Source organism: Zeus faber, assembly GCF_960531495.2.
Source record: "Zeus faber genome assembly, chromosome: 5".
NCBI classification, from domain to species: Eukaryota; Metazoa; Chordata; class Actinopteri; order Zeiformes; family Zeidae; genus Zeus; species Zeus faber.
In genome coordinates this window covers 10,920,252-10,944,363 of record NC_137192.1, presented here as the reverse complement: position 1 = coordinate 10,944,363, position 24,112 = coordinate 10,920,252, and the positions used below count along the sequence as shown (strand labels likewise).

Below are 24,112 nucleotides of genomic sequence, written 5' to 3'. Positions count from 1 at the left end.
TATGTAGTATTTTTTACAAATCACTTTCCATTTAACAAGACCTCTTCATGCCAGACGCTTTGCAAGCAGGCACACCTTTAAAGAAAGCTTTGACTGAAACAGGTCTTTTAAATGACTAGAGATTTTAGATTTTATTGGCATTCAGTGCTTAGTAAAAATGTAGTAATCTGTTACAAATATAGTAAAAATGATATGTAATATATTACATAGGATAAGTCTAACCATCTCTTCAAAAATAATGACGCCATTTACGAAAGCTCAGCAAACCCGATGGCTGTGGCATATACTGTTGAGTGAAATGATTTGGATTTATTTTTCTGGGGCTTGATTAACACAATGTGTAGGAGGTTGCTAAAATAGCAAATAACGAGACTGGTGATTTGGGGCACAATAAATTACATTTGCTTCACACATAGCTATGGGGACAGGAGGGAAAGCCGCAAAGCCGAGGTCCTGAAGGGAGTTAGGTGCAAACAGCACCTGGGAAGGAGGAGAGATTCATTATTCACGTGAAGGAGGGCTCAGGCATGTCTCCATATGCTGGCCCTCATCAGCAATTAGACAATCATTAAATGAATCTCTGAGGTGGCCGTCCAGGCCTATAAATAGTGTCCTCATAAGATCCATGGCTCCAATGTCATAGAACACGGAGAGTAAGACCTAAGGACACTATGAAATACAATCCCCGGTTCGTTTGGACAAATTCAATGGATTCCTTCATACACCTGGTGGTTGGTTCCTGTTTCCGTCTGGTCTGCTACCAGCTCTCTTCAGTCCACAATGATTTGGGGTGTTTTGACAAGACCGACCATGTGTTTATCTCGTACGTCGTTGTTTGGTGGTCCTGAGAGAACTTCCTCATCCCCTGTCTGTCATTGTTCTAGTGTTTATCCCAGCAAGCTGTTCCCTGTTACAATCTTCCATTTTTTCTGTTAATACCAGAGGCTCCCTTTGAACCTTTTGTCACACTTCAGAATTTCCCTGCACAAGCAATATGTCAAATTGGTTTGCAACAACAGGAATTGATCACGTACTATATTTATTCTGATAATGATGATAATAAAATATAGTATAAAAAAATAATACTTATAGTATATGGAGTTGTGTATAGGTTCTTACTATTTGACGTGCTTTCAGCGGAGTATTTCATACCTTGGTTCAACTTAATAAGAACAAACAAGTGTCAATACCGTATCGCAACAGGAAGTATATATTGCAGTATCAATTTAATTTTTTTATTTTTTTGCATCTTGTATGACTATGCCTCAGAATTTTTATCAGAAGGTAGACACGGTCCGCGTCCCCTCCGTCTTGCAGAACTTGACTCTGTTACTCTCTCTGCCCCCTTTCTGTCCTGCTGCTCGGCCTCCTACAGACTCGGGGCCCTGCGATGTCCTGGTTGCTGGCCGTGTGGATTAGCCTGGGCTTCCTGCTGCTGTGCCAGGCCACGCTGTACCAGACCATCCAGCAGCACCATGTGGCTCAGCCCGGTCGCACCGACATCCTCACGCTAGGTAGGACCTTCCCATCCCTTTACTCCATTCGTTATTGCTTGTCAACCCGCTTGGGAACATCCATTGTGTCACTCTAACGACAAATGCATTGTGATGTTAACATGGGCCTGCTGGCAGACTTGACGGACGTTTTGACAGACAATTTTGGGAGCCGTCCTCAGGTTGTCTTTTTGCGAAAAAGCAGTGCTCTACAGTAGGATTATTATTAACTATGCTTCGAGTCGTTATGAGGAAGTCAGTAGTCCTAGTCAAGCTATCATTGGGCCTACAGCTTGTGTTATCTATTGAAATGGAAATGCAATTGTTTGACATGGGCTTCCTCGATCACACCAAGGACACCGTCGTCATTGCGGCTTGACAAAAAAATATTTTTTAACAGCTTGAGCGCCTGCACAGACAGAGGATTTTCTGTGTTTCCAAGCGAGGAATTCTTGACTGCAGCATCGAGAATCTCTCTGGCATACTGTTACGTTGTATGAAAGGCTGTAGGCAAAAAAATCCCCATCAGTATGATGGTAACCAAGGTGGCTTTGATCACGGGGGCTTCGATGGAAATGACAATTATGTTCCCCCTCTCTCGAAACATTTGGCAATTAAGCCGGACTGCTTCTTGACTGTGGGGCCAAGAGGGGGGATTTTCAGAAACCAAGTTTCTGAAATGCTCTTCCCCCAGTCCTCGCATGGTGTGTGAGTGAGAGTGTTGGGGGAAAAGGAGGCTATTTTAAACCAAAGCAAAGGCTTTCTTTAAGCTTTTAACAATGACTCTAACTCTGCTGATGATGACAGTATTTCTGCGTCTAAAAATACAATCTCCCACAGAGTGTAGCTCACTGAGAGAGCCAAGGGGCTGTTAAACATTGATGCTATCGTCTGCTTGGTTAGAACCACGTACAGTAGCATCACTGAGCCAAAAGCCAGTAATTGAAGTCAAGTAGTGGAGGAAAAAAGACCATTGATTTTGAATGCTTTGCAGTGCCAGAAAACACTGCTGAAGCAGTAAGGAATTTATGGAAGGATTTTTCAGAACTGTGTTGCAGAAAGAGCTTATTTTTATTTTGGAACGGCTTGCTATTGTCTTGCTATTAGAGGGTAAAGTCGCATCAAAAGCTATACTGGTACGTTACACAAGAATGTATAGGCAATCGAAAGCTCTCAATAAAGAAATGAAGGCCTGACTTCCATTATTTTATTATGTTTGTTGTACATTGAGGTGGAGTTCTTGGGGTCGGCAGGAAGAGCTGGATGCCAAATATGAAGGGCTCTGAAGAAGCAAATTCCAATGGTTTAGACCAAGTGAAGTCGATCAGGTCGTGGCTTAGAATCATCCGGAATGGACAGAAAGACCTGCTTACGCATAAACTCTAGGGCAAAAACACACACACACACACACACACACACACACACACACACACACACACAGACACACACACGGATGCACAGCACTTTCTCACAGAAGCCATTACAGTGAGGCGTTTTCATGGGTCCTGTGGGGATATTGGACTTGCACGCCGTGTGCGGAGAGGAAGTACGGTGGGATTGTGCCGCTCATAGGGATGATGAATGCACTGTGTTTTATTCAATCTTTTTAAGCCATTAATTCAATTGAGGTTATTACAATAAATGATGTCAGACCCCTAGAAATTTGAATAAGATCACAGACAGGTAATGAGTTATCAGAGGAGAGATTTTTATCCCCTGTCCTCACGTGGGTGCTTTCAAGAACACCCACAATTGAGAGTCTTCGATATTCACATTTCTGCCCAATAAACTCGGTCACGGCGATGTTTTCTAACACGGAGCTCTCAAGGAAAGTTTTTAAATCACCACGGATAACAGAGATAATTGGTGCTGGCAATCTAGCACGCTCATAATCTCAGGATTTGTTAAACATATTTGCTATCCTAATTGACGGCCTTCTCGGCATGTAAAAAGTCTGTCTTTCCAGCAGCTGCTTGGAATGAGAACTCTCCATCCTTTCGGCTTCTCTGCGCTGCTGTGCAACTTACTGTATGTCACGTTTTTCTTTTTTTTTTTCTTCAAGACATTAGAATGACATCAATCTTGCTCAGCTGCGGACGTGGCATTAACTGATCTGACCAGAACCGCTGCCTCCGAATCGGAATGATACGATGAATATTTGAATTAGAATTGATTTTGTAATTTGAGATGCTCTCTGGTTTCACTGAGGCCAGAACCTCTCTCTCTCTCTCTATAAATAGAGAGAGAGAGAGAAAGAAAGGGAGAGGGGGGGGGGGGCGGACAAGCTCTTCTGTGTCACGTTGATAATTCTTTGGCTTTCATGCTTGGCTATTTGCAGAAATCAGATAGAATTTAATGGTTCTGTGATTGGTGGAAGTTGTCGGACGGGAGCGGCGTGCGGTCCATTTTGCGTGTCATGTTACATTAATCTGTACTACACTGGAATTTTAAATACGTGGAAATACCTCTCCAGACGCACTGACAGATAGAGATGTACGTGGTTGGCCTACACGTGACCGCATCTTTAATTTCAGATTTTTCTGCCCTTATAACGAGCCCAATGAAAAGATGATGCCTCATGTAAGAAGCTTCCCGGTATAGTTTCCTATGGTTTATGTTCTGATGATACGGTTGTGATTATTGCCCCCCCCTCTCAGCAATCCAGTATAAATCCCTCTTCCGTGAATAACATCTCTCTTCCTTTGGAAAAGGAAACAAACAAGAACAAACCAAAACGTCTTGAAATGTGGTGTCGAGGGAATTGGTGTGCCGCCGGACTCGCTTGTTTGAGGAAAGTGAAAAGTGAGTGAGGAAGCTGGAAAGACCGTCCCGCACGAGGTGGAAGGGGGGTGCGTGGACACGGAGGCGGGTGGAGGAAGGTCATGTGGAGCCAGGTAGGGCTGTATCCACTAGTCTGCTCCACAGCCTTTGGAAACAGCTCATCCACTGCCCACAACAGTGAGTCCAAAGCGTATCAGCAAAAAAAAAAGTGAGAGATGGATGGATAATGTTTCAGACTCGTGTTTTTATTTATTCATGTGAATATTTTGGTAAGGAATTGTGGTGTAGTCAGAGCTGAGGAGGAGTTAGAGTAACAAGTTCCCGGTTTCACCCCCTCCTCCCTCCCCACCACGCTGCAGATGATTGATGGTGGCCTGATTCTGCGGCAGCCGATTCTGGTCTCTCAAGAAATAATCCACTACATTGACAGATGAGCTGAATGTGACATGACACACACAGACACACACACTCTCCTCACCTGCCGACATGGCGAGCTCTGAGCGCTTGCTGCCAAGACGGGGAAAACCAGGTCACTTTACGCTGCTTATACTGTAGAGGAGCGGAGCCCAAACAACTCTTCATTGCGTTGGCTGATAGAAAGTCTACATTGTGTTTTAGGGCTGGGTGTCGTGTGGGATCTCACCATTCGATTTCGCTGCCAATATTCAATTTGAGTTGATATCGATTCGATACGATTCTATTTTGATACATGGAAATTTTTTACATAATGATAATTTCTGCTACCTTTTTAGTACCTACTGATGTTTCACAGATCAATCAGTGTTATACAGAAATGTAATATATCAATTCATTTTGAGACAATTGAAGCAAAAACTATGCATGAAAGTGGTGAAGAAATTGAAACCATCAAATTACATTTTATTTTTTTTTTTTTTCTGACCCTATTACATCCGGTATCATTCAGGTATACACAGTGTGTCTTCATTTACCCTTGGCTAAATGAGTTATGCAAACCTGCGTTCATTCTATCAAACATGCGCAGCTTGAACTGACCACAGCCCCTCATTATACTACAATGCCGGGAGAGCTATTTTCTTGAGGAAATAGATTTGTCGTGAACATTGATGACTGTTTTCCGAGCCAGCCTTTTGTCTTGTGCCGTGCATGACAGCTATGTGTACATTTTGAGCTGTATCTATCATAGGCTATTATGCCAGTCAATCCCACCAGTAAATCTATGGGTGCATGCAGATGTTCAGGTGACTTATGAGCGACAAGGCTCAGCAGTCCTAATGTGCCGTGAGCACTGACTTAATAATTGCTGTCACGCAGAGCCCTCCCCAAAAATTTGTAGAGTAGCGCCGCCCTCACGTTTGAGTCCATTGATTTGTAGTAGCTTGTAATGAGCAATCACAGATGATAAACAGGTGTTTTAATGAGCTTAATGTTCAATGTGCCGCTACTTCAGTCTGGAAACATCTGCAGACACATTATTATTTTTATTGAGACGATGGTTCATACTGGGATTGAGACATATATTATAAGACACAGAGACAATATTATAAAATTTGAGCAATAATGTCAAGTCACAACGTCTTTGTTAACTGAAAAAAAACACATTAATTCTTTCAAAGGAAAGATCTGCCCAACTAATGCAACTCTGACTTTCTGTTGAAGCTTCAAATTCCGTTTGATCTTTACGTCTATAATTTTCTGTCTTGTTTGTGTCTTGGAAAACCTGACAGAGAGAGTATGTAGTCTAATTTAAATTGGTAAAGGCATAGCTTGTTTGTGAATATATTCAAACCCAGTTTGCAAGAACAGATTTTTCAGATGATTGATGATCTAAACATTTGTCATCCAGCGCCACAGGCTTTATAAACCTTTAAAAATGTTTTCTATGTATATGTGGCTCCTTCTAGCTCTCTTGTTTGTGGATCCTTAAGGTCAAGTGTGTGTTACAGAGTTCCACTGCTTTTCCATTAATCTGTTTAATTTCAAAATTTCCATTAAACTCCGACGACTACTTGCTGTGCGAATTGATAGAGAAACCGAATTCAATTACATTTCAATCACTTTGAATGGATGACGTCGTAATCAGATTTCTGCGAAGTGGATGAAAAGGAATTGTTAGATTGGTTCCTTGGCGGTGACTCGTGTGAAAATACCCTCATAAGACGCACACACACACACACACACACACACACACACACACACACACACACACACACACACACACACTCACACGCACACACACGCACACACACACGCACACACACACACACACACACATACACACACACACACACACAGGTTCGGATATATAAGTACTTTCAAAACACTGCTCTCCGGACCTGGAGCTCTTAACTATAAAAGTCCGTCCCTTCTACCTCCCGCGGAAGGCCTTGAGGAAGACAAGATATGACCTTCGGAAAGCCATCAGAGATGCCAAAAGAGCCTACAGGGAAAAGCTGGAGTCGGACTACCACAATTCCGACCCCAGACACATGTGGTGTGCACTGCGCACCATCACAGACCACAAAGGGAGAAACGGGAGTGATGTCCAGCCAGCCGCCTCTCTTCCCGATGAGCTCAACGTCTTCTACGCATGGTTTGAGGCGAGCAACACCATCCCGGCTGCAAGGCTAGCGGAGGACCAGGATGAGCGCACGCTGTTCCCATCTACGGCTGACGTGAGGAGAACTCTTAAAAGAGTAAACCCTCGGAAGTCTCCAGGGAATGATGGCATTCCGGGCCATGGCCTCAGAGCGAGCGCCGACCAGCTGGCAGAGGTATTCACCTCCATATTCAACCTCTCCCTGATCCAGTCTACAGTCCCCACCTGCTTCAAACAGTCAACCACTGTCCCGGTACCGAAGAAACAACCCATCACCTGCCTGAATGACCATCGCCCCGTAGCACTGACCTCTACCATCATGAAGTGCTTTGAGCGGCTAGTCAGAACCCACGTCTGCTCCTCCCTTCCTGACACCCTGGACCCCCTTCAATTTGCATATCACCTGAACAGATCTACGGACGACGCCATCACCCTGGCAGTGCACACCACCCTCTCCCACCTGGACAAGAGCAACACATACATGATGCTGTTTGTAGATTACAGCTCAGCATTCAACACGATTGTGCCTGCTAAGCTTGTTCCCAAGGTCAGGATCCTGGGTCTTAACACCTCCCTCTGTAACTGGATCCTGGACTTCCTGATGGGCAGACCCCAGGTGGTGAGAATGGGAAACCTCTCCTCCTCTGCACTGACCCTGAGCACGGGAGCCCCGCAGTGCTGCGTGCTCATTCTCCTCCTGTACGCCCTGTTCACACATGACTGTGTGGCCCCGCGCAGCACCAACACCATCCTTCAGTTTGCGGACAACACCACCATCCTGAGTCTCATCTACAAACAACGATGAGTCCTCCTACAGAGAGGAGGTCAGCGTCTTGGCAACATGGTGCCAGGATAACAAGCTCTCTCTCAACGTCTGCGAGACTAAAGAGATGATCGTGGACTACAGGAAACGACAGCGGGGGGGGGGGGGGGCACGCCCCCATCCACATCGACGGAGCTGAAGTGGAGAGAGTCTCCTGCTTCAAATTCCTCGGTGTGTTCATCGGTGATGACCTCTCCTGGTCCAGGCAATCGGACGTGGCAATAAAAACTGCCCAAAAGCGCCTATTCTTCCTGAGGAGACTCAAGAAGTTTGGCAAGTCTGTTAGGACTCCCACCAGCTTCTACCGATGCACCATTGAGAGCATTCTCACTGGCTGCATCACCGCCTGGTACGGCAGCTGCTCCGCTGCTGATCGCAAGGCGCTCCAGAGGGTGGTGAAGACAGCGGAGTGCATCATTGGCTGCCACCTCCCCTCCGTGCAAGGCATCTACCGCACACGATGCCTTAGGAAAGCACGGAAAATCATAAAGGACTACAGCCTCCCAGGCTACGGACTGTTCATGCTGCAAGAATTTCATTGTACCAAATGACCTTGTGTTGTACTGTACACTTGACAAATAACACACTTTGAACTTTGAACACACGCACACACACACACACACACACACACACACACACAAACTAACAGCCATACAGTACATATACTTTCTTCCCAATATTTATGGGGCTGTTATAATAAATTATTATTATTAAAATAACATATTTATCTTTAATAGAACTAAATTCTGATGTTTTCTTTATTAACAAGATAAAATGCAGTAACTTTCTGTGTACGGAATCTATGAAAGCAGCTTTTTTTCCAATTGGATGATAAATAATAATAAAACAATGAAAATAAATGGAATCCTTTTATCTATCGCTACGTGGTCTTACACTGGCGTGGAGTGGAAAGTTGTTGGCCTTGGCAAAGAGCACATTAGTGAGACGACATCAAATCCTCTCCATGGGAAAGGTTGTTTTAAGTGCCTGGACCTCCCGCCAGGCAGAGTCACTCCCTCTTTGCCAGGCGCCTCCCCCTTCAGTTCCACCTACCCCACTCCCCTCACCCCCTCATCTCCCTGTCTCTGTTGGCCCCCTCAGACGATTTGTCATGGATCAGATGAGACAATTTGTCATGGATTAGTGCACTTAAATGTCTGTGTGATAGTGGAAGCAGTCACTGGAAAAGCTCAGGAATCCTATTACACTGCTTTTTTATGGCCGAGGGGAGATGGAGGTTGAATTGGCACTTTATAAGAGCCACGTACCATTTCTTTACTCCCCTTCCACAACATATAATCAGTGATTCACACCGAGGTGGACTTGAACTGATGTCGCCCCCCCACCCCCCGCCCACATTACATTGCATTACATTGCTACGACAGTGGAAACCGCTTATAATGATCACGGTTATAGTGATCAACTGCTTATATGGATAAAAAACCTTGGGACTGAATCATTCCTATACAGGGCTATTTCGCTTATAGTGATCAAGTAGTCTGCTTACAGGGTTCATTTTGGGTCTTTTCATACATGAAAACTTTTTTTTTTTCAAGACTGATAATTGGTAAAACAGACGGGTGTAGAGCAGTGGCATAAATGCTTAATGGAGAGGGAGCAATCTCTGCGATTAGATGGCAATCTGCATAAGAAATAAAGAAAAAGAAAAAAGATTTGGTTATAATAATCATCCGCATCTAGTGATCTATTTGACCCGGACAGACGTGATGACTATAAGAGTTTTCCACTGTATTTACACAGTGCAAGGTTATCTGTATTTTCTCTCGTTCGTCATCCCTGGGTATTCCTCCAACACCCTTTCAACACCTTCTCATTCACCAGGGGAAAGATTTGCACCATCATTAGCATTTATTGAGCAGTCGCTCCCATCACAAACGGTGCAGCACTTTGATGCCCCCGTCCTCCACCCCCCACAGAGCCAAATGAGATGATAGTAGATTATATCTCGTTCCTTATCTCCTCTCTAAAAGTAATATAATTATATCAAGGAGATTGCAGTGGCTACTTATCACAAGTAGCTCGTTCCTCCAGTCGTGTCTAATAATGACGATGACAAAAAAAAAAACACGCGCCAGTCGCACAGAAAGAAAAAGGTTGTTTACTCTGTCCATTTGTTTTAACCACTGTCTGGCACGGCGGTTTGTGGAGCACACCGCACATTCAGTCTATTAATTGAAGTTGTATTGTATGAAATGTGCTGCTTTCTCCTTGTGTCAGAAATACTTTACTGCCGGCCCCACAAAGCACACCCATTTTGTGTATCTTGAAAAATTCAAATGTGGTGTGGAGTAGCTTCATGCCGGAACATTACCATGTTTATTTATACAGTGTTGCATGCAGCTCCTCCATCACCTCTCTTCCCCCCAAGCCCTTTCCGAGCATTTTGCTGAACCGAAATAGCTTGCTTATGTTAATGGTGCAAAGAGACACAGAGCCAGGTAATTGTAATGCAGCGGAGGCACTTTGCACCATCATTTAGAACCACTGCAGGACACAAATGTTACTCATTGGGTGTTTTGTTTGCAGAGGGCTAACTGCACTCCGGCAACTCATTTACCCAGTGACAGTCAAAATAGATTGTCTTTATGGCTGTACCAATTTGGCTCCGAATCTGTTCATTTCAGGACCAATTTTTGCATACACATAATGTTGTGATTTAGAACACACTCTGTTAGATATGTAAAAACGGCGTGGATGTGAGTTTCGGTAAAATTCCAGAAATTACATTTTTTGAGTGGTATACAATTCCTTTCAACTGTTTTCCAAAACAAAAGTTTTTTCAAAGGATTTATCTTTCCCAGGCTTTATACTTAAAAAATGTTGAAAGAGTCGCCTATTGAACAATTATTTATTTTCCCTAGTATGAATAAATAACCCATCTTATGGCCATCGTAAATATGTTTATAAAGATTTTGCTCTGCTCTATTGTTCCACATTTGTCTGTATTAGATTACCATGGCAACACATTTCTTCTTTTATACTGCTTCATAATGTGCTTACAAAACACTGTGAGGCAGGACGTGGATTTGGGTACGTGAAAATTATGGAAACAGAAATTCTCTCGCTGACTTGTCAAGTGATTGAAACACTGTCTAGATTTCCTTTCGGTAGCTGCCTTGTCAGCGTTAGCTGAGGTCTATTTGTCTTGTCTGACTGTACTGTGACAGCACAATATTGACTCATCACCTGACAGCCCAGCATCTAATAACAGAAGATATTCGTAGGTGTCCCAGTCATCTGCGCTCAGCTTTAAAGAGCACATCCGGACACGGCTCTGCTCCTGAACCAAAACAAATGGCATATTTCATTTTGGGTTGTGTTTGCCACCGTGTCGTCTTCTTTTACTTGCCTGTATTCAAGACGTCAGTCAGTCATACCGCACATGGTGACACTATGTTGGGGAAATGTTGGGAGAACAATTAGCACAATCCTTTGCCCCTGCAATGTATCATCATTTGCCAGCGGATGTCAAGTGGACTTACGCTCCTCCATTGTTCAGCGTCCTCATACCTTCGGCTCAGGGCGAATGGCTGACTGCTGGTGATTGCCCCAAAGACAAAGACAGTGAAGGATGAGATGGCGCCTGCATTGGGTCTGACTCTGTAGCCTAATGACCCAGAGGAGCTTTGCCTCTCTCACACTGTCTCTATCCTTTATTCTACTGTCGCTGTTTTGGGCTGTCTATTCCTCATCTCGTCTCTCTCTGCTCAACTGCCATTAGCCGTCCAGCTCATCTGTCTGCTTGGCCGATGCCCTCTCCCGATTGTTCTACCCACAAACTATATGTCAACTCTCTGGCTCTTTTTGACCAGGCAAAAATACATTTTCAACCACAATTTCCTTGGTAATTGAACTTTTCTCCCCCCCAACAAAAGCCATTTCCACCTTGTGGGTTTTTAGTTGGTTGCAAGTAGGGATGAACCCACGCTGAAATGAACATGAAATTAACTTCTCCCTCAAAGGCATAAGTTAAAAATGCCAAAAAGTCAATTTCATGCGTGTTTTCTGGATATCGTTGATCATAATATCTTTTGTCCTCCTTGTGGATTTCAAACCTTCATACAAATAGACCTTGAATTGCGCTGACACTTAACTCCATTCCTCATCTCATAAACCTCTTGAATTTTGAATAGCCTAACATCTACTTCTCTGCCATTGTTGATTTGAATGCACATCAATGCCATCAAGCCTCATCACCTCAGTCGAAGATAAACAAAAATAAAGATAACATTTATGCTAGGATCGAACCATCATGAGGTGAAGTATTCTTCAGTTTGTCAGACGTAAATCACATCACTCTCCAGGGGAAGATGGAACCATCAACAAGATTTTGGCGCTCTTCAGAATGTACGCCAGGCCCCCAAGAAAATTATTCCCTGGAAAATAAGATAATCACAAATAATCACGAATAATTGTGACCCATCACGTCCCACCCAACCCGGCGCATTTCGCAGGGATGTATTTTTGACAGTGTGTGAAAAACCTGGGAAAATCCTATTTTTGTCCAAAATTAGATACATAGCAGATTTATGTTCAAGTTGTTTTCTATCTTTCAACGTATTTTCAAAACTGAGTTTGGTGTCTAAATGTAAGATAAACATTTTAAAAGTTTAGGCTACCTGATCCACCAGCATTAGTTGATGTGTGATCGTTACTCACCAACAAGAGCACACGGCGAGCACACGGCGATCTGACGGTTCCCTTCAAGATCAAGATCATCAAGAGCATCCTTCGATATTCCGAGTGAAGTCAGAATGTGAAACCGTTTTTGATAAAATAAGGTTATAATGTGTATCGAATCGTCAGCGACCAAACCCGTTGAAGCTGCCTCAAAGGACGCGAAGAAGAAGAGCTGACGTCACTTCCATAAGCAATGTTTTACAACAAAATATCAACCAGAGGCAAGAAATTTCACTTCTCCGTGAAAACATCATCTCCGTGTTGTTATGGATGAGAAGAGGGTGGAAGACGTTCTCAATGATATCGCCGAACTGGCAATGGGAGGCGACGGAGCGGGGTGCTCCCAGAAAAAATAATTCCCAGAATGCAAATGGCTGAGAGGACCCCGGCATTTGCATTCTGGAAATTGTTGTCCCCTGGCGATCTGAAGAGTGCCGCTTTCTTAAAACTATCATTGTTGTAAAACAATTGCAGGAAATGGGAAAGTTTAGAAGTTACGGAATAATAGAGGGGTCATGTGAGTATCGCGGGCATGAATTTAGAAAGAAAAATAAATTACTAAAAATTAAAGGATTAACTTGAATTACACATTTTCCAATATTTGAATAATTTCATGATTGAACCATTATTTCAGAAAAACACATTCATCATTTTGTAATTTAAGGAGTACAGCACTATCCAAATGTAACAGCTTAAAGCACTAATTGTGTTTCAAAAATGGGTGTTTTGTTCTGCAAAATCCGGAAATGCTTCTAAAATGTTAAAGGCTTATTTCTCGGAACTTCTGTTTTCAAAACCTTAATCTTCAACGAGCCATAGCTGCCAAAATATTTGCTCGATTCCCACAAGCGGTACTTTGTTTTACACTACTTTTTCACTTTCATATTATGTGAAAAAGACAAAAATATCAAATTTCAAAATGTGACCCGAAAAGAAGCAGTGGGTCACAAGTTTTATATTAATTGATGTATGTGTTCTTATTGATATTCATATTTTTTCTTCAAGCTAAGAGATGGGAAGCCTGTCTTAAATAGAGGGAGTCTGTCTTGTTGGAATACCCTCAGCAGATGAAAGTAGTCTTGAATCATCTGACAAGAAGTATCACATCCCACCCTCCATCCCTAGAAGTAGCTTTTATTGTCATCTCGAGGAAAAAGACAAGGTTGTGGCAGTTCTGCCTACCACATCCCATCCAAGTGGCGTTTTCAGCGCCCTCGGGCACTGAGACACATATGGCGATGGATTGTAGGCACCAGTTTATTGTAGGAGGCTAGGTGGAATTAGCCAGGAGCAGATCCAACACGTCATGACAGGGCTCCCATCCTGAGTGAGTGTGGGGGTGCAACAACAGGTATGCAGCCACTCTGACCCAATCACCTCGATCCAGGTCAGGTCAACTCAACTCGACCATCCCGACACCACAAAGGTAAATTGTGCAACAGTATGTCAACCAGGGAAGCACCTCCATAAAGCTTTGTCACAGAGCCAAGCTCCGTTTCATAGCATTTATTGTTTGTGTCAGATGTGTAGGGCTGGGTATTGTTTAAAAAAATAAGATACCAGTACCAAAACCAGTACCCTTAAAGTGATACCGATACCAATAGAGTACTTCCTTCGATACTTTTTTTTTCTACTATACCCATCATGTGAATGGAAGCATTCAGTTGCGTAAAATGCCACCACTCCTTCCCATCCAAATGATTTTCACACAAATTCATTTTGAAAGTGTTCAAATTATTTAAACATTTATTAAATAAAAGTACAAAACTGTACAATGAAATGGTGATTGGTTGCGAGCAAAATCATACAAATAGTTATTTTTTTGTAGATCTTGGTACTAAAAGGATTGAATGCAGGTTTAGTTTGACTGGCGAAGTTTCAATACTACTTGGTATTTCGTTATTTCAATCGATACCTTCAAGATATTGAGTACCAATACCCAGCCCTACAGATGCGGGAGAGCCGGCGGCTTCCAGTTTATCATCGTATCAACAGCGGCCGTGATTAGTCAGTCACTGCCACTGGCGGTGGCTACGAAGAGCGTCCGTGCTTCCTCATCCCGGCGCTTTGGCCATTATCAGCAGAAGCATCACACTCGAAGACAGAGATGCCATTAACCGCAGCGACTTGCAGAGACTCAAAGAACTGTATGCGTGCGAGCGAGTATCCCCCATCATGCGCAGTTACGCACAGCCCGCACAGCATCCTCGCGCTGTAGTGTAAGCTATATTTTGGATGATTCACACAAGGGTGGAAAACGCAGACGGCAATTCTGTTCTTCTTTTCTGTTTTATCTTTTTTTTTCCTTTACCAGCCTCAAGCAGCTAATAGATGTCACCCAGAACTGCAGCAGGGGCAGGCTGGAGGGGATACATACTCAAAGAACCATGACTGTTTGCTCCACTGGTGTAATGCGGTTGGTTGGTAGGCATCGCAGGGTGGGTGGATGGGTGGACGGGGGTAATAAAGGATAAGAGAATGGTGGCATAGAGAGGGATACTATCCTAGAAAAGTAAAATAAATGTGAGGGGTGCTGTAGAGTGGAAGGAAACATTGGAATCTCGTCACAAGGCTCATTAGAGCGGCGGTGTATGTTTCCCTTCCTGGGAAATATCTATTTCTGACAGGTTGCTCTATGCCCTGATGCTGTGACATCCAGGCAGCCACAATTTGTCCTCTGTGTGTGTGTATGTGCGTCTGTGCATGTGCAGAGTAGCTCCCAGTGAGGTGGGATAGTCTTACCATCTTACCAGAGAAAGAAGAAAAGAAAGAAACAGAAACATCTTTGAACTTCAGGTGAATTTAACCTGGTAACCTGGTTTGAAAAGTCCCTCTTATGGTTAAGAGTCGTCTAAAACATTCAAACAAACGCTGAGCATCTCCACCCAGCGAGATCACTTTCAAGTGTATGGCGCACTAAACAGATCCACAAGGTAGTTTATTTTTCAGGCCTGAGTGTTCTCCAGTTATGGGGGGCGCCATCTCTTTGCTACCGAACAGTGGAGCGCTGATAGGTGCTTCAGCGTCAGCCGGATGGCGTGAGCTGCATGGAGGTGCCCGGTGTTCGCCTGAGCACCACTTCAGCGCTGAATTGATGAGGGGAGAATTTACATGAAGCCCGGGCCAGTCCAAAGTGCTTCACTCAACACCTATTCCCCAAAGCATCAGATTTCCTGCCTTCTTTCTTTCCTTCTTTCTCGTATTGTCCCTACCCCGCCCCCTCAAGACGTGGTGTACCAACCTTTGTGATAGCCGTGATATTGGAAGGGGAGTATGAGCTCTCATAAGGTCTTATGGGCTCTGGTGAACACTGCCACTCGGCTGCATTGAAATGAAAGATTTTTTATTTTCATATATATTTTTATACGGGGAGGACTAGGGAATATGTCATCCTGAAGAGGAATTTGATTCCTACTGCCTATTATGAGGTCTGCTTAATGGACTACTGAAGGCAGAAATGTGTGCCTGAGAAAAGTTAAGGTGACAGCTGGAACATCTTCTTATCTTTTATATATATATATATATATATATATATATATATATATATATATTTTATAGCATATATAGCATATATTGTCCATTCTCATATTGATAAAAGTATTGAACACTTGAAAAATATCCCTTTAAGTTAGATAGTAAGATAAAAATGTGCGATTAATTTGCGATTAATCACGATTAAATATTTTAATCGATTGACAGCCCTAATATACAGTATATATACTGTGCCTATATACATATGTATATAGCATAAATAGATAAATGGGTAGATAGACAGATAATAGATAGACAGATATATAGTAAATACCATTCCATACCGCTAGATGATGGCTGAGGAATTGGTTCCCTCTGAAAGTGTGGTCTTTAAAAATAATAATAATACATTAAAAATTACTTTTTAATACTTAAAGCAGTACAATGTGACTTTTTTTTACCTTAAAATAACAGCTTAAGAATCATTTTGAGAATGCCACCTCTTTCATTCCCGCACACCCCCCGAACACCTGTTTTTGCACTATGTTATTTCTGTGTTATGGTATGAAACCGCTGGAAAAGTGTGTAACGCTTTAGGCTCTATGTCACTTCCTTGATGTTTGGCTCCGGTGATAACCGTTTTTTTGTTGCGTGATAAAATGTATAAAAAAAAAACCTTGATAAATTATAAACTTGCCGATCAAAATGCCCGTTAATAATGCTCATACAAAATGTAGTCGCTCTACCTCCCCGACGGCGCGACCGAGACAGCCAGTATTGCACTCGGCAGTATTGCACTCGGCAATATTGCACGTCAGCCGGCGCGTGCCAGCCCTCACCTTCATTGCGCCACGGGGTTTGTTTCACCATTTGACTCGTGAATGCGAGCCGATCTCCTGGGCCAAGCACATCTGGTTCCTACACCGGTAGCAGGGGGGATCCCCGCGCCGAGGGAGCCGTGGACAGAGTGCTTGCTGAAGCGGCGAGGTCCATGCAAGGGCGCCGTAACCTAGGTGTAGATTATATTTACGTTTGTACCGTAGACTGTTATTTAAACGTGACGGATAAGGTTTAGATTTTGTCCGGTAAAATAAACTATTTTCGGACGCCGGTCTAAGTTTTACGACGATGGTGTAAAAGTGCAATTGCACTCAGAAGCTATAGGGGTGCCAAATACCAAAAGTTACATAGTGATGCTTTAAGTGAAATTAAGTAAACCCATCCCAAGAGAGAATGTGTGTGTATTTCCCTTTTCTGTATGTTTGTGAGCCAGCCCTCATGCTGTGGTGCTGATACCGAGGCCTGGCCAACCAGATGGCTTCCATTTGATCAGTGTGACGCTTTAATGACAGCCCGGGTACGGCTAAATGAGTGACTGTTATACTGGTCCCAGTCGGTTAATAACCTTTACTTCTTCAAAAGGCTCACCATCGCTCCCTTGCCACATTGTTGACGGGATGGTTCAGCTGCAGGAGCTGTCCCAACTGCTACGATCTACTGTCTGGCACAGAGATGGTGAAAATGTAACTCTGTGTGTGTGTATACATGTACAGTAGGTGTAAGAGTAACTGTGTGTTCACATGTGTGTGAACGTGCACCTGTCTGCTTTTCTGGCAAAATATGGATCATAATTATAGGATAATTATCAATCAATTATAAAATGATTCAGAATTTGGCAACCATTATGTCAGTCTTAGCAACAATAGCTGATGCATAGTTGCAAACTTGGCAACCACCTGGAAAAGTCAGTGTTGGGCCCTGGTGCTATCATTCCATCCAGCATCAATGAATGAATGAATAAAACAGCACCGACAATGTAAATGCTTCCGGACATTGAGAGCTATATACTAATCCCTCAAAAAACGAGGCTTGTTAGAAAGCGAGGTATCGGCTTTGCACAACCGCTCCACAGATATTGCAAGAATACCTCGACTAGGTACTGTAAGTTTCACTTTTTTATTTTTTACTTTTCCAATTACAAAGTCCATCTATGTCTGTGAACTTACTGCTCAGAGAGGTGTTAGAATTTAAGGGTAACATCGTTAGCAAAACTATTCACATGCTATCTAATTTCCAGAATAGTTTATTTTCTGTATCCTGTCATTGCCGACAAGAGTGCCCCCCTCTGAAGGGCCACGAGTGACACGATTATATCAGAGGTCACAGTGTACACTCTCATTAGCAGCAGACCCTCTTTTTTTTCACGTTCTCTACTCTGTGCCCCAGGTGCCGACATTCATGGGATCATACCCTTATCTTATCTCGTCAGACTTTGAAATATGCTTTTTAGAAGGTTAGACTTTAGTGGCCCACCCGCAGCCCCACCGTGCTCTTAAGAAATGTTATTACACACATCACCCTGAGCAACAGACAGAACTAAACTGCGGTTCATAGGAAATAGGAGGCGTTGAAAGTGACGGCTTCGGAGGGACATACCTTTATATTATGTATTAATAGGCGGTGTAAAATTCTGCCCTCTGATGGGAACTACACGCACACATACATACACACAGTCATTCTGGACACAAAAGGACATTTGCAGAGAGATGCGTGCTGTGCACACACACACGCACGTACACATTCATGAACACACACATGAGGACCCATAGATATGTTCTTTGCACACGCACGCATAGGCAAACACAGAGGCAGACACACATACACACACACACACACACACACACACACACACACACACACACACACACACATACACATACACATACACACACACACACACACACACACACACACACACACACATACACACACACACACACACACACACACACACACATACACACACACATATACACACACACGCATGACCGTAACTCAATACTTTCTCTATTGAGCTCAACCATGTTTCAGCCCAATGTTTTATCCATCACAGAGCAGTGAAAAGCTCCATGGAGATATTTGAACTACAGAGCATGTTAAATAGGAAGATAAGCGCAGGGCTTATCAGAGTAAGTGTGATAAGTATCCCACTAAGTGCACTACGGTTCCCACTTTTTTTTTGCTCTGAAATCATTGGACCCTAAATGGAGAAATGAATATTTTATCTCAATGAGTGCTGGAGAGAGAGAGAGAGAGAGAGAGAGAGAGAGAGAGAGAGAGAGAGAGAGAGAGAGAGAGAGAGAGAGAGAGACTGAGAGCGTTTCTGTGTGAGTCGCCCTCGTGCAGATGTAGTTGAGTTGTAGATGGGGTGAGATTTCGGTAAAACAACACCTTGGCGCAACCTCTGCCCACATTTGAATATTTCATGCGCCTTTGTGCTGTCCTTTACAAGTGTGTGTGTGTGTGTGTGTGTGTGTGTGTGTGTGTGTGTGTGTGTGTGTGTGTGTGTGTGTGTGTGTGTGGTGTGTGTGTGTGTGTGTGTGTGTGTGTGCGCAGTGGCATAAATGTTTTTTTGTGTGATTCACAGTGATGCTCGTAGCTAATTATGGCGTCTGCATCAGGATGGTGATTTCCAGCAGCACTAAATCAGAAGCATGGGACGGAGCATGTGCTTACACTAGCTTTTCCTGTCATGGGGGTGGGGTGTGATGGTGATGGACTACCTCACAATGAGCTCCTCTAGCCTGCAATAGCAAAGCCTCAAGTACCAGTTATGGAGAGATGTGCTATTAACACTGAGAACTGATCATTTTCGCACAGTTAGGAACTAATGTCAGTACGGGAATATATATTCCTCAGCTGAGGAGTTTATTTGAGACATGTCCAATCCAATGGTGTCTTTCTCTTCAGAAAGACGGTGTTGTAGTTCTCTTTCATATAGAATTTGAGTCTACATTTCAGACAGTCACATTAACAAAGTACGCTTCTCATTTATATTTTAATAGTTTCAACATTTTGTTAGAACTGGATGGAACAACTGGATGTGGACAGTGCCAATGCAGTGCGTGGGTCTTTTAATTTTTATTTGGGCGCCCATTTTTTCACCCCCTCCCATGATTTCTATATTTACATTCAACTCTAAGGAGAATATACCCTGGCGACATGGCTCAGGACTGAGTTTCCACTTTGTCTCTCTCTTTCCTTGTCGCTCGGGAAAAACAAAAGTGAAATGACAAGAAGTTACTCTGACTTACACAGTACATGCTCATCAGGCAAAGATAAAACAGACTGTACTCCATTTATTTAAGAATTGGCTCAGTAGTCTCCCCAACCTCAGCCACATATTTTGCCACAGCAAGCCTTGAGAGTCGCACCCAAAACTTGCATATCAAAGGAGACAATGTCACGCTCCCTCGGTCTGACAAAAAGATAATTGACAACTTGACTAAACTGTGTCCTTTGAGACATTTTGTGAAGCCCTGTCATTTGGGCGATGAAAGCGTTGTTTGGTCTCCTCTGAGGTGCATGTGCAGTTGCTCACCTTCGTGCAGCGGTAGATGTGGGCGGGCAGCCGGTGTTTTGGCGAGGATGCTCTGAGCGCTCCTTGAGGAGAACCTCAACTACAGTAATGAGTTGTGTGTGAGTGTGATTATTGGTTGCGCGCCGACACTGGGTCCAACACCAGGGCATGCCGGGGGCCCGGGGTGTGTAAATGGTGGGGCCGGGTTGTCAGCTTGTGTGTTTAAACCCTCCATTCACACCGCTCCGCTGGTCTAAATCAATTCATCAGCCCCTAATAGACTGCCCAAATTGTCTCCTCAGGATCTTAAACGAAGGAGTGTACGGACTGAACCAGGAGTAGAGTGGAAACATATGGCTTGTGTCGAAACAGCACAGAGGAAAATATAAAAGGCAAAGGCTGCAAATTCTACGAAAAAAAAAAAATCCTCCATGTTCCATTTGTCATTGTGTCAGAATACTGACATTTGCAGTTTCTCAAATGTGAGATTGCTGCAAGTTTATCTATAAGTGAGAAGAGTGTTTTAGCTGGCTTCCTAAGGCCAGCATTTTCACAGATTCTTTTTTTGTCTTGTCTGGCACCTTGAGTCACAGCTATAGAAAAAATATTTTATTATAGAGATAAACTGTACTAGGATTAGCATTTATTAACCTTTATAAATGTCAGGTGCAGAAGTTGCAGGGAAAGCCACGTCTCTCTCGTATTTTAAATCCTATCTGAAATGGGATTAAGAGTAGAAGCAGATGTGTTTGTTTTTTGGGGGTACATGCATACTTATATATGCATTGGCTTTGCTTGATTGCGTGTGCTTTTATGCTTTTGTGTGGCTAAATATGTCCACGTACATTTACGCCCCCCCCGGCATTATTTGGTGGCATTCCGCTCTCGCCACACAGCGATGGGACGACAGCTGGCAGCGGTGAGGGATGTGCTGGTGATATGAAAGCTATTCTTTCTCCCCGTGACAATTTGTTCCCTCCATCTCCTGGTGTTTGAACGCGATCAAACGGCTCACGCCGCTCAACAGCAGCAACAGCAATCCCGATAAATTGTCGCTCATTTACTCGGGGACAGCGACGTGTTGTTGGGCACTCTGTTTGCATCGCAGCCGGCCGTTTGATCCTACCTGCGGATGCGACGTGTTGTTGTGTGTGCAGATTTCCTCGAGAGTGTCCAAAACGTTGCCTAAAAAGCATCCAAACATTTTTCCATTTGGACATTTTAATGTACACACCAGCCCTTTGTCTTGATCATCCCCCCGCAATCCTGGCTGTCCTCGCGCCAGCTGTCATTTTTACTACGACCGTCTGCTTATTTTCTGTGCGCCTTCTCTGCATCTCGGAAGGAAAAGGAGAGTGGGAGACAATGATTCCATCTGCCCCGGAATGATTAATCTTTTCTTCCCAGGGAACATAACTCACCACTAACAAGCGAGCTGCACATGCCGTACCTAGACCCATGACCACGCTTCCATTATCACACAGGATTTCTCAAAGAGGTCTTGCTACTCGATGTTTGTCAGTGTGGTTTAATGAGAAAAAGAACATTTGGAAATGGGTTATATAGCAAATGGCCAAGACGACCAAGTCGTGAATTCATCTGGAACTACTGTTGTGGCATGTGTCCCGTAGCATGCGGAATCTTCTACGACTCAGCCGACGACGGAGGTGGACGACGTTGTATTTATTGGTGTTATACAGTAGGTTAATACACCACTAATCATGGGGAACTCTTCTCTTTAAAGTGACAATCCACAAAATTGTCTGTGTTGGGTGGATTACACTGCAAGTCCCAGCATTCCATTTGAAATCGTAACATTTGGCTTGACTGTGTCTTCATTCTAAATTGGTAAAATTAATTTCTCAAAAGTATGTCTTCTTCTGGTCAACAAATTACCAGAAGTAGTGGGGATATTTTTTGATTCATTCCCTGCTGTTCTTTTTTGTGAATGTTTATCCATATCAACAGTTTACTGACCACAACTAGCCATTCTGCTCTATCAAATTCATCAGGACTGCCTTTCACTTGCGTTCTTGCGGAAAGGGGGACCCCGCCACCAGCAATGGAAACAGCATATTGAGGAGCACATGTGTAAGGCAAATACATTAAATGGCTTGGTATTAAAAAAAAGTATAAAATACAGGATGTTTTTTTAAACAAAATAATGTAATAGATTACCACTTTAAATACAATTCTCTCACACACCATATTTTTTATCATGAATTTAGACTGCAAGATATGCTGACATCTTCATTTAGATGAAGTTGCAATGCCACGGAAAGACAAGTAAAGCTAATATCCATTTATCAGCTGGCTCTGGCTGGCGACCTGCGGCGGCTGCCTGTGGAGCTCTGAGAGGAGGTAATCCCCCTCTTTCAGGACGAGAGGACTCCTCCACTCACACTCTCCTCACTTCTACTGCTCTCCTCCATTACTCCCCTCACCTAGCCTAATGCTCCCACTTTGCAGGGACTCTTAAAGACTGTCCACCCCCCAACATTCTCTCTCTCTCTCTCTCTTGCTCTCTCTTCTCTCTCTCCCTCTCCCCTCCCTCCTTCCAATCCATGCAGAAGTGAGAAGCTCAACTCCTCATCATTTTTTAATATTCCCCCACTCACGCGCGAGGCCGAGGTGAATTGTGTTTTGTCTGATCAATGTTTTGTGATTTCACATCTCATTTTAATCAGGGAATCATCTCCTCGCACGGCCCCCTGCGAGACGCCGCCCGGCTCTCCTTTTCTCTCTCCCTTCTGTCTTCTCGCTCCCCCGCTCCCCCTTCCCTGTGAAGTGTGAGCGCTCGGTTCAGCCCTCCGTGTCAGAGGTCTCCCATGGGAAGCGGTGGATGGAGTATAGAGAGCGGAGTGGAAGAAGACGAAGGTTGAGGTTGGATGAAAGGCTCAAAATGAAAAGGGGAAATGTCAGGGCACTGATTAATGCATTGATGTTCGGCACCGAGGTGCACACATTTTTGAGTCGCAGGGAAAAAGAAAAAAGGTCCACGTGAAGACCTCTGTTTAATCTTAAAGTTGCATTGTGTGAAACTTTAGTGAAGGGGGGATTCTCACTGTCAAACTCAAGCTAAATCAAAGTCCTCCCTGTTGGCCCTAAATGTCGAGGTTCCAATGCAGTGTGGGTGAGACTGAGGCCAAGAGGTTTTGAAATACCTCAGACCACGTGGAAAAGGCTGAGCTAGAATTTAGGCTGGCTTTTGTCAACACGTTTTCGAAAGAGGATCAACAAACCACATTACTGCTAGCGGCTGACAAAGACAATCACACAGTTCATTGGAATCGCACTGGATGAGCCGATACTATTTTAATCCGAAAAACTCAATTAACGCGGCAGCGCTTGGTGTGATGCAAGTGCTATACACTAGCCTCCAGTGAAATAATAGCTGTGAGGGGGAGATTTTCTCTCTTTACAAGCTCACAGTGCCATGGCACCTCGGCAAGAGACGAGAGGCTGACTTATTAGCTTGGTGCCGGCAATTCACAGGGGCGTGGCAAACAAACAAACTTTGTTCCAAGATACATTATGAAGCGTGGCCGTCACATTGACAGTGCAAAGAGGAAGCTGCTTCGTAGATTCCGTCCCCTCCCTCACCGCCTCTTCTCCCACTAATAGCAGCTGCCAGTTAGCAGTTTGCAGATTCACCATGTAGTAAATATTGTCATAGGGATCAGAGTGGCAGCTCGGGTCTATCACAGGGTTCGCTGTTCTCCTCATGGGGCATGTAGTGGGAGTGGGGTTGGGGTTGGAAGTCGGGGGAGCACGGGGCTCCGATGTGGGCCGGATCAAAAGGCACTCGGCATGCTAAAGGAAGCCGACACAGGTCTCAACCCATGCTGCAAAGGTCACGATGCACTTCATTATTCATCAGGCTACGAGCATCTTAAGAGACGAGA

General features: G+C 43.9%; 1 protein-coding gene across 1 annotated transcript in view; it reads left to right on the top strand.

Moving 5' to 3' along the window:
• Nucleotides 1-1,390: 1,390 nt before the first annotated feature.
• The window catches only part of tafa1b (TAFA chemokine like family member 1b), a gene marked incomplete at both ends in the record, with an annotated part of 143,788 nt that continues 121,066 nt past the window's right edge, over nt 1,391-24,112 (top strand). Inside the window, one exon of the mRNA XM_080001431.1 lies at nt 1,391-1,514. Within this exon, the coding sequence (XP_079857557.1) occupies nt 1,391-1,514 (124 nt within the window). The remainder of the gene's footprint in view (nt 1,515-24,112) is intronic.